The sequence below is a fragment of the Lethenteron reissneri genome, chromosome 55 (assembly GCF_015708825.2).
Source record: "Lethenteron reissneri isolate LAM-NWPU_2019-01 chromosome 55, ASM1570882v1, whole genome shotgun sequence".
NCBI lineage: Eukaryota > Metazoa > Chordata > Hyperoartia > Petromyzontiformes > Petromyzontidae > Lethenteron > Lethenteron reissneri.
Genome location: NC_083833.1, coordinates 53,478 through 64,938, shown reverse-complemented (window position 1 = coordinate 64,938; position 11,461 = coordinate 53,478). Strand labels below are relative to the sequence as shown.

General features: G+C 58.5%; 1 protein-coding gene across 1 annotated transcript; it reads left to right on the top strand.

The window, feature by feature from the left end:
- The first annotated feature begins 208 nt into the window (after positions 1–208).
- On the top strand, positions 209–11,271 carry LOC133356648 (pre-mRNA-splicing factor ISY1 homolog). Its single transcript, XM_061574278.1, is given in 12 exon segments — positions 209–326; positions 980–1,002; positions 2,887–2,938; positions 3,941–4,006; positions 4,731–4,773; positions 6,030–6,142; positions 6,710–6,827; positions 7,432–7,554; positions 10,143–10,228; positions 10,230–10,265; positions 10,389–10,484; positions 11,097–11,271. Coding segments are annotated over 12 exon segments (867 nt in total). The 5' UTR covers positions 209–323; the 3' UTR covers positions 11,205–11,271.
- The last annotated feature ends 190 nt before the right edge of the window (positions 11,272–11,461 follow it).

Genomic DNA, 11,461 nt, shown 5'->3' with positions numbered 1-11,461 from the left:
CCCCGCCCACGATTTAAGCCCCGCCCACGATTTAAGCCCCGCCCACGACTTAAGCTCCGCCCACGACTTAAGCTCCGCCCACGATTTAAGCCCCGCCCACAAGCTCAACCTCCCGCCCACTCAAGCCATGCCCCGCCCATCAGCGGTCAGGAGCCAATGAACGCGGCGCTCCTGTTTAGGCGCCGCCTTTAAGCCATTGACCCTTTGCAGGCGAGGGGAGTCGGGGGGGGGGGCAGCATTTCCGGCGCCGCGAGGGATTGTGGTAGCCACGTACCGGAAGCGCGGCCTGTGGTCGCTGAGATCGAAGAGCGCTCGCTGCAACCATGGTGACAGTGGGGGGTCGGGGACCCCCACGTGGCCCCAAGGGACCCCCGTGTAGTCCCCGCTTGCGTCTCTGTGTGCCGCCCTGTGTCTCCATGTTTCTTTCCCTCGATCCCCCGCTGTCTCCCCTGTGTCCCCGTGATCCCAGGTCCCAGTGTGCGTGTCCCTCCAGCCCCCCCTGGTCCCGTGGCTCACTGTCCATGCGGCCCCCATCCCCTGGTCTCAGGACTCCCCGTGTCTCCCTTTACCCCCCTCCGTATCCCCAGATGTTACTGTAGATGTTGGCGTGTGGGGAGCAGTTCTGTCGTTGTGGTTAACGCACGGATTCACGAACGAGTTCGAGTCGCGCTCACAACCCATCATCGATAACGAATATCGAAACCGTTCCTGTGCCTCCTGTAGGTCGACTCGGCCTTAAATGAGTAACTGGTGCGGTATTTCAGCACGAGGGAGACAAAAGGGGCCTCGGCTTGGTGCTGGCCACACTCAATTCTGCTCGCCAACAGTTGCCCCATAAGACGGTCTCATGGGGCAACTGTTGGGATGAGTGAGTAGATGTTGTGGGTCTTCGTGTCGCTTGTGGTCACAATTCCGTGGCCGTGCTTCGGCTGTTCCCCTGACACTCTCCCTGTGCCCCCGTCCCCTCTTCCTCGTGCAGGCTCGCAATGCGGAGAAAGCGATGTGAGTCCCAACCCCTCCCTGCTCTGCACCTACAGCCTCCGTTTGTGCCACTCTGTAATTTAATTGCCGCTTCTATCTCCACTTGAGCCATACGTTACCGCCAGACTCATCGCCGTGAACGATAGCACGTCATCCCAACACTCCGATCGCTCCCTCCACCGGCTCCCACTCTCATTTGAGATCAACTTCAACATCGCGATCACTGTCTTCAAGATCCTCATATCACTCCACCCCCCCTCCACACGCACTCCTACCTCTCATCTCACTCCACTCCCCCTCCACACACACTCCTACCTCTCATCTCACTCCACTCCCCCTCCACACACACTCCTACCTCTCATCTCACTCCACTCCCCCTCCACACACACTCCTACCTCTCATCTCACTCCACTACCCCTCCACACACTCCTACCTCTCATCTCACTCCACTCCCCCTCCACACGCACTCCTACCTCTCATCTCACTCCACACACACTCCTACCTCTCATCTCACTCCACTCCCCTCCCCCCACACACTCCTACCTCTCATCCCACTCCACTACCCCTCCACAACGCACTCCTACCTCTCATCTCACTCCACTCCCCCTCCACACGCACTCCTACCTCTCATCTCACTCCACTACCCCCTCCACACCACACTCCTACCTCTCATCTCACTCCACTACCCCTCCACACGCACTCCTACCTCTCATCTCACTCCACTACCCCTCCACACACACTCCTACCTCTCATCTCACTCCACTCCCCCTCCACACACACTCCTACCTCTCATCTCACTCCACTACCCCTCCACACACACTCCTACCTCTCATCTCACTCCACTCCCCCTCCACACACACTCCTACCTCTCATCTCACTCCACTCCCCCTCTCACACACACTCCTACCTCTCATCTCACTCCACTCCCCCTCCACACACACTCCTACCTCTCATCTCACTCCACTCCCCCTCCACACACACTCCTACCTCTCATCTCACTCCACTCCCCCTCCACACACACTCCTACCTCTCATCTCACTCCACTCCCCCTCCACACACACTCCTACCTCTCATCTCACTCCACTACCCCTCCACACGCACTCCTACCTCTCATCTCACTCCACTCCCTCTCCACACGCACTCCTACCTCTCATCTCACTCCGCTACTCCTCCACACGCACTCCGACCTCTCATCTCACTCCACTACCCCCTCCACACGCACTCCTACCTCTCATCTCACTCCACTCCCCCTCCACACGCACTCCTACCTCTCATCTCACTCCACTCCCCCTCCACACACACTCCTACCTCTCATCTCACTCCACTCCCCCTCCACACACACTCCTACCTCTCATCTCACTCCACTACCCCTCCACACGCACTCCTACCTCTCATCTCACTCCACTCCCCCTCCACACACACTCCTACCTCTCATCTCACTCCACTCCCCCTCCACACACACTCCTACCTCTCATCTCACTCCACTCCCCCTCCACACACACTCCTACCTCTCATCTCACTCCACTCCCCTCCACACACACTCCTACCTCTCATCTCACTCCACTCCCCCTCCACACACACTCCTACCTCTCATCTCACTCCACTACCCCTCCACACACACTCCTACCTCTCATCTCACTCCACTCCCTCTCCACACGCACTCCTACCTCTCATCTCACTCCGCTACTCCTCCACACGCACTCCGACCTCTCATCTCACTCCACTACCCCTCCACACACTCTGCGCTACAGAAACCGAGGCTTTCTGTCCAGCCCCGTTTCCGCACCTCGTCTGAGGTGTGGTCGTATTTAGATGCTATTTAAAATCCACATTTGTGTTGTACGGTAGTTGTATTGTGGTCGCTTCTCACACTGCTCCCCCCCCCCCCTGCCACGTCGCCTGCAGGACGGCGCTGGCGCGCTTCCGCCAGGCGCAGCTGGAGGAAGGGAAGGTGAAGGTAGGCGAGCACATTCCCACAGCCGTTGGGAATCGAGCCGATCCATTTGCGGGGATTTTTTTGTTTAACAAGGCCGTGTGGCTCCTTTTCACGAAGGAGCCGTACACTTTCACCTGAAACCACCTGTATGCAGGTGGAGCAACTGCATCGGAGCCCAAACACCGGTCCACGAAAAAAAGGCATTGATGCCATCGCCCCTCATCTCTTCCAACGCTTCTGCCCCCCGCCAGATTCTGCAGCTGCTGCACAGTAGATGCACAGTGCCCTCTAGGATCCGCCCTGACGGTCTCCCTGCGCCATCTGGCATTAGACTCGCACAGAGACCCACAGACTCACACAGAGACCCACAGACTCGCACAGAGACCCCCATAGATCTATCCTGACGGTCTCCTTGCACCATCACTCTACCCCTCGGTCGCTGCATTTGTGGAGACCACTCCCAACGCCCATCTCGGCAATCGGTCCTTTCCCATCCTCCTCACAAGCGCAGCTGTTATCGCCTAATTATATCAGGTCACAAAGAGAGAAATTGTAGAGGGGGCTTCCATTCATTACTCGCAGCAGGGCCCATTCCAAGCATGCCACCGGCCGTGTTGGCATCTGTTGTGACAAAACAATTGGGCAGTGGCGAGACACTCCCTTATTTAAACTTGTTACAACTTAACTGAACAAAACCTTTTATTAAAATTCTCAAAACACTACCTTTTTACAATGGTCTCCAACCGGCTACAAAGCACGTCCGTCCAAGACCGTTGCTTAAGGTGTACTGGGATCAACATGACAAATAGGATGAAACTGAACTTGATATGAAGAGACTTCGGATCCCAGGACCCATGGGCCTACGTGCGTCCGTGTGTGTGTGCGTGCATGTGTGCGTGTGTGCGTGCGTGTGTGTGTGTGCGTGCGTGCGTGCGTGCGTGCATGTGCGTGTGTGCGTGCGTGTGTGTGCGTGCATGTGCGTGTGTGCGTGCGTGCGTGTGTGCGTGCGTGTGCCATTGGCAGGAGCGGAGGCCGTACTTGGCGTCAGAGTGCGAGGATCTGCAGAAGTCTGAGAAATGGCGACGGCAGGTGAGGTCATGGGAAGCTGAGCGCGGGGTCACGGTTTGCACAGTGGGTGTATTCAGCGTCATAGCTGCCACGACTGTGCTCCAGCCCATTTCGACCAGTATAACGAAGTATGGTCAAAACGACCTCCACGGCAAGCGCGGTTTGGGGAGGACCTCGTCCAGCAGTGGATTGACGCAGGGCTGCGCGACTACTGCACCTAAATGGGAATGCATCTCGAGGTGCTGCACAGAAGCGGCCATAGGCAGGGAGTCGACAGCACACAGATCGCTGGGGGAACAGCTCTCGATGCTGGGGGGGGGGGGGGGTGAGAAGCCGTGCCCACGTTCGTGATTCAGCACTTTGGAGGTGAGGGTTGGTAGATCACGTCAAGATTTGCGAGGCACCCAAACTTGCTGGGCTGTTAGATGGCCAGTCCAGTAGGTGGCAGCACAGGAGCGCGGTCTTGGCTTTGCAGCTTTCGGTCTCTGTCCTTCACATGCGTGGTGAGCTTCTCCGAGGTTATTCGATTTCCTCCCAAACGGGAGGCAAACTTGGATGGAATTGGCCACTCATCCTGATGTAGCAGGACCCTCTACAGAACAAGCCTTGAATCTCAAGGAAAATTCCTGGGTGAAGGGCGTCGTTATCGAGCTGCAAGATTGAGCGCCGTGCCCCGAGCACGGCCGTTGACGTCTGTTGCGCGACCAGCCGGTGACCCTCCTGCCCTCTTTCCGCGTCTGCCCAGATCATCAGCGAAATCTCCAAGAAGGTGGCCCAGATCCAGAATGGTGAGTGGGGGTGGTGGGGATGGGGGGGGGGTGCATTGCTGGGGTCTTGGTGAGAGCTGGTAGCATTGTCGAAGCCGTGTTTTTATTGTATTACTGGTAATTGCATGAAATTAAATTACCTGGTAAAAACTGGTAAATACTAGTTTGCCACACAGCAGTAAACACAACATGTTTATCTTTTCAACTGAGAAACTAAGGCAGGTGCCGCAGCAGAGTAGTGGTTACCAGCACTGGACTGGCAAGGCAGAGGATCCAGGTTCAATTCCCACTCCTGCCATGGCAGATCGTGCTAGTCTTAAGTCCCCTCCACCTCTATACACCCAGAAGCATAAATTGGTATCGCCAAAGTTGAATCGCAATCGGCAGCTCATGTCACTCAGTGCATTCATTCATGAAATTGCCCATTCTCTTTCCTCCCCCCGCCCCTCCGTTTCTTCCCTCGACTAACCCCGTACGCACCCCTCTATCGTGGTCACCCATTCCTCACCACTTGCATGCAACTGCCATCTAAATAACTTATTTTGTCAAGCACCTTGAACAAAGGCACTTTGTAAATATAAAGTAAGATTCCACTGGAAATGGTTACTGATTTCCGACTTTCAGAACCGATAACAGATTCTGAAAATGATTAGCAGTTAACTGGATGTCGTTGAGCAACCCTGTGAGCCGGTGTGGGTGCTGGCATGCACGTTGGTTCCACGTGCCTGTCGCTGTGCCAGTCCATGTGCCTGTGTGTGTTGGGGTGCGGTGGCGTGGTGGTTAGCGCGCTGCGCCACAAACCCGGCAACCCGAGTTCGATTCCCGCTCACGACCACATCGGTGACAAGTGTCTGAACCAGCCTCTGGCCTCCTGTAGGTTAAATGAGTTCCAAGTGCCATGTGTAAACATCAGCATTGGTGAGACAAAGGCGACCAGGCGTGGTATTAGCCATACCGCCCTCTCTTGCGCCATGCCCAGCGTTCATAGTTGACGGCCAAAGCATTTGCCTCAAAAGTCAGTGTTGGTTACACGGGGCATCTATCTCTTTGGGTGTGTGTACTTGTGGGTGTGATTGTGGAGGTTTTTGCAAATAGGTGTGTGTGAGTATATGTATAGGTGGTGGGCCTCAATGCGCACCTATCCTGGCACAAGCGCTCTGGTGATGTCACCGCCGCTCAGCGGCGAATGGCATCCGCCGTTGTTGGTGGTGGTGCGAGCGTGCGCCTCTGTGCTGACGTCACGCCGTCTTCCCTTGCGTCTGCCTCTCTGCGAGCAGCGGGTCTGGGCGAATTCCGGATCCGCGACCTCAACGATGAGATCAACAAGCTGCTACGCGAGAAAGGCCACTGGGAGGCACGAATCCTGGAGCTGGGAGGACCCGACTACGGGGTACGCGCTGCCGCAGTGCCGCACTACACACGGTGTCACAACCGCCGCTGCTCCGCACGATGCCGGGCGGTGGTGGGAAACCGTCGGACATCATGCCAAGCGACGTGTCATACAACAAGATAAAACACGGGAGAGCATTATAATTATCTTGTAGGGTTTCTCGGCCATTGTGATTCATAATTGCGTTACCACGTATCTCTATATTCCTACATTTTGCAGTGAGAATTGTCCTGGAACAACAATCGACACGCAGTTAGACGCGTGTATACACACGACATTTAATATTTTTGGCCGTGTCGGGTTGGCTCTACCAGACGTCTACCGTGAAGATGGAGCGGTAAGAGCAGTCCCACGCTCAGGTCCTGGATGGAATGTGTGATCGTGGGATGGTGGCGGCCGTGGCTTGGGGGGAGGCGTTTATCCAGCAGTAGATTGACCATGGCTGATTATGATCTCTGGTTGTGATCATGTATATTTGGCCAGATCGTGGCCTAACACAAAGATCCGTGATCAATCTGTATTATTGTTACTGTTGGTGTTGCGCTCACTCTGGTCCCCACTCTCCAGAGGATCGGTCCCAAGATGCTGGACCACGAGGGGAAGGAGGTCCCGGGGAACCGTGGCTACAAGTACTTTGGGGCAGCTCGCGAGCTACCCGGAGTCCGCGAGCTCTTTGACCAGGAGCGTGAGTGGCGCAGGCAACCACAACCGCACAACCGCACAACCAGAAAACCACACAACCAGAAAACCACACAACCGTACAATGGACTTAGAGGAAATATGATGTACCGAGGTTCTTCAGCTGCTGAGCCAGATGACACGCAGACACATAACACACAGACACAAAGATGTAAAAACACATACAGACAAAGATTACCCGTATAGCATTAACAGACTGTTGGGGCAATTACTGTCAGTGAGCACCTATGAAGGCTGGAGCGGCGTACGAGAGCGTGGTGGCCAGCACCACGCCCGGCCTCCTTCGGCTCCCCAATTACGATGTTTACACTCCGCATTTAAGGCTGAGTCTACCACGGGGAGGCCCAGGACCGGTTCAGATATTCGCCACTGTTATTGTCCAGGAGCGGGAAACGAACCCGGGTCGTCATGTTCGTAGTGCAGTTGCACTAACCCGACGTCACCATTTCCCCGAGACACACAAGACTCCATTTGCCACACCGACGCTCGTGAGCGAGATGGCCGGCACTGCCGTGCGACACGACCGAATGAGTGGACGCCGAGTCAGCAGTGATGACCGTGTGCCCCCCTGCCCCCCCCACCCCCCCCAGCCCTGAAGGCCCCCCGCAAGACGCGTGGGGAGCTCATGAAGGACATCGACGCCGACTACTACGGCTACCGCGATGAGGACGACGGCGTGCTGGTGCCACTCGAGCAGGCGCTTGAGAAGGAGGGTGAGGGGGGGCGCATGTGCCGTCTTGCGCTCACCAGCCCTCGCACTCACCCCCAGCACTCACACTACACCCCCAGCACTCACACTCACCCCCAGCACTCGCACTCACCCCCAGCACTCACCCCCAGCACTCGCACTCACCCCCAGCACTCGCACTCACCCCCAGCACTCACACTCACCCCCAGCACTCGCACTCACCCCCAGCACTCGCTCTCACCCCCAGCACTCGCACTCACCCCAGCACTCGCACTCACCCCCAGCACTCACCCCCAGCACTCGCACTCACCCCCAGCACTCACCCCCAGCACTCGCACTCACCCCCAGCACTCACCCCCAGCACTCGCACTCACCCCCAGCACTCACCCCCAGCACTCGCACTCACCCCCAGCACTCACCCCCAGCACTCGCACTCACCCCCAGCACTCCACATCACCAGCACTCGCACTCACCCCCAGCACTCCGCACTCACCCCCAGCACTCGCACTCACCCCAGCACTCGCACTCACCCCCAGCACTCGCACTCACCCCCAGCACTCACCCCAGCACTCACACTCACCCCCCAGCACTCACCCCCAGCACTCGCACTCACCCCTAGCACTCGCACTCACCCCCAGCACTCACCCCCAGCACTCACCCCCAGCACTCGCACTCACCCCCAGCACTCGCACTCACCCCCAGCACTCGCACTCACCCCCAGCACTCGCACTCACCCCCAGCACTCACCCCCAGCACTCACCCCCAGCACTCGCACTCACCCCCAGCACTCGCACTCACCCCCAGCAACTCGCTACCCACCCCCAGCACTCACCCCCAGCACTCACCCCCAGCACTCACACTCACCCCCAGCACTCACACTCACCCCCCAGCACTCACACTCACCCCCAACACTCACCCCCAGCACTCGCACTCACCCCCAGCATTCACACTCACCCCCAGCACTCGCACTCACCCCCAGCATTCACACTCACCCCCAGCACTCGCACTCACCCCCAGCACTCACACTCACCCCCAGCACTCACACTCACCCCCAGCATTCACACTCACCCCCAGCATTCACACTCACCCCCAGCACTCGCACTCCACCCCAGCACTCGCACTCACCCCCAGCACTCGCATCACCCCCAGCATTCACACTCACCCCCAGCACTCGCACTCACCCCCCAGCACTCACACTCACCCCCAGCACTCACACTCACCCCCAGCACTCGCACTCACCCCCAGCATTCACACTCACCCCAGCCATCGCACTCACCCCCAGCACTCGCACTCACCCCCAGCACTCGCACTCACCCCCAGCACTCGCACTCACCCGCATCACCCCAGCACTCCACTCACCCCAGCACTCACACTCACCCCCAGCACTCACACTCAACCCCAGCACTCACATCACCCCCAGCACTCACACTCACCCCAGCACTCACACTCACCCCCAGCACTCACACTCACCCCCAGCACTCACACCCCCACCCCCACTCACTCTCACCCCCTGCACTCGCACTCACCCCCACACTCGCACTCACCCCCAGCACTCGCACTCACCCCCAGCACTCGCACTCACCCCAGCACTCACCCCCAGCACTCGCACTCACCCCCAGCACTCACCCCCAGCACTCGCACTCACCCCCAGCACTCACCCCCAGCACTCACCCACCCCAGCACTCACACTCACCCCCAGCACTCACACTCACCCCCAGCACTCACACTCACCCCCAGCACTCACACTCACCCCAGCACTCGCACTCACCCCCAGCACTCACCCCCAGCACTCACCCCCAGCACTCGCACTCACCCCCAGCACTCGCACTCACCCCCAGCACTCGCACTCACCCCCAGCACTCGCACTCACCCCCAGCACTCACCCCCAGCACTCGCACTCACCCCCAGCACTTGCACTCACCCCCAGCACTCGCACTCACCCCCAGCACTCGCACTCACCCCCAGCACTCACCCCCAGCACTCACCCCCAGCACTCACACTCACCCCAGTACTCTAGCTAGTAGCCTCACCAGCAGGCCTCGCCAGCAGGCCTCGCCGACACGCAGTCACCGACAGCCTCGCCATCAGCCTCTCATACCAGCACCAAGCCTCGCCACCTTTTCTTACCGTCACCATCGGCCCTCGCTCGCAAACACCACCACCACAACCCTCACCACCGACTTCCTTATTCTCGCGAGTCCTCAAGCTCACCAGCTCTAATCCTGACCACCAGCATCGACCCTTGACCACCATTCTTCTCTCACCAGCAGGCTCACCACTAGCCCTCACCCATAGCACACAAAGAACGCTGTTCTCACTAGCAACACTACAGGATGGGCCCTGGCTCATGGGCGAAGACTATTTCGGTACGCACGCTCAATTTGGTTCCCACAGGTGGTCACCGACACGCTTCGACCGATCGCCATCAAACTCCGTCCTGCGCCGCGCACTTGAGAAACTTTAGACGTTTGACAGATGGACACCTTGTGGCACGGTGGGGCCAACGGGCGTGGCGTTGACTACCGCGTGAACGATCGGCGCTCCTTGCGGTGCCGGCCCCCATGTGCGAGGTGGCGGTTGGCAGAGCGTTTGCGTTGCGTGCGGTTGCCGCAGTGGTCGCGCAGGCGGTGGCGCGCTGGCGCGAGGAGCGAGAGGCCCGAGCGGCCGCTGGCGGGGACAAGACGGCCGCGGCGCAGGAGAGAGGAGGAGGACATCTACGCGGTGACGAGAGGCGAGGTGAGCGGCGGGTAACGAGTTTCCGTCGTGATCGGCGTCGCCGTGGTAACCGTAGCAGCGGCGGCATTTCGGTGGTAACCTTGCTCCATGCATCCCATGCGCTGCCCCCCCCCCCCCCCCCAGTCGGATGAGGATGAGGAAGAGGGCAGTGGCGGGGAGACGCGGGACAAGCAGCAGCAGCACTTCATCGCTCACGTCCCGGTGCCCACACAGAAGGAGGTGAGGGCCCTGGGTGTGGTGTGTGAGTGGGTGAATCAGAGGGTATGGGTGAATGGGGGGTGAGTGCATAAATGAGTGGTTGAGTGGGTGGGTGAATGAGTGTGTGGATCAGTAAATGAGTGGGTCGGTGTGTATTAGTTGGTGCATGAGTGAATGGGTGGGTAAGTGAATCGTTGAGTGAATGGGTGAGTGAATGAGTAGTTGAGTCGGCGAGATAGTCTGTTGTTGAGACCATACAGTGGTTGACCACCACTGTATGGATGAGACGATATGGCTCGTCCGGTGGACCCATTTACCAACATGTGCCATGCATGTGTTTGCCATGTCGAAATAAAGACAAACGTACCCCGTATCGCCTTAACAGACTGAGCAGCTGTGAAGGCTGCCACGGCACACGAGGGGGTGGGTGGTGGCCAGCACCGCGTCCAGATGCCTTTGTTTCCCCAGTCGCGATGTTTACGCATCTCACGAGGTAATCATTTGAGGCCGAGTCGACCTAGGGGAGGCCCAAGACAGATTTAGATAAGTCACTGGCATTGACCGTGAGCGTTAATCGAACTCGGGTCACCAGGTCATGGCGCAGCGCGCTAACCACTCCCCCGCGCCGCACAGGTGGAGGAGGCGCTGCTCCAGCGCAGGAAGATGGAACTGCTGGCCAAGTACGCCAGCGAGACGCTGCAGGCGCAGAGCCAGGAGGCTCGCTGCCTGCTGGGCCTGTAGGCGGCCGCCGCCGCGTGTACATACCCCGGGCAGCCTCCCACGTTTTTGTAATAAAGCTTCAGATGAAATCGTGGCGGGCCTCACATTCCTCGTGTGTCCTGTCGAGTGCTTGGGTGCAACTGTGACCGCCGCACGTGCCGTCGTGTCTGCCGCACGTGCCGTCGTGTCTGCGTGGTGTTTGCGTCCCACGGTCTTGAGTCAGACTCGCCCTCGCTTCGCTATCGTTTTTATTTTCGCTCCCAGCGCTGGGAATATTC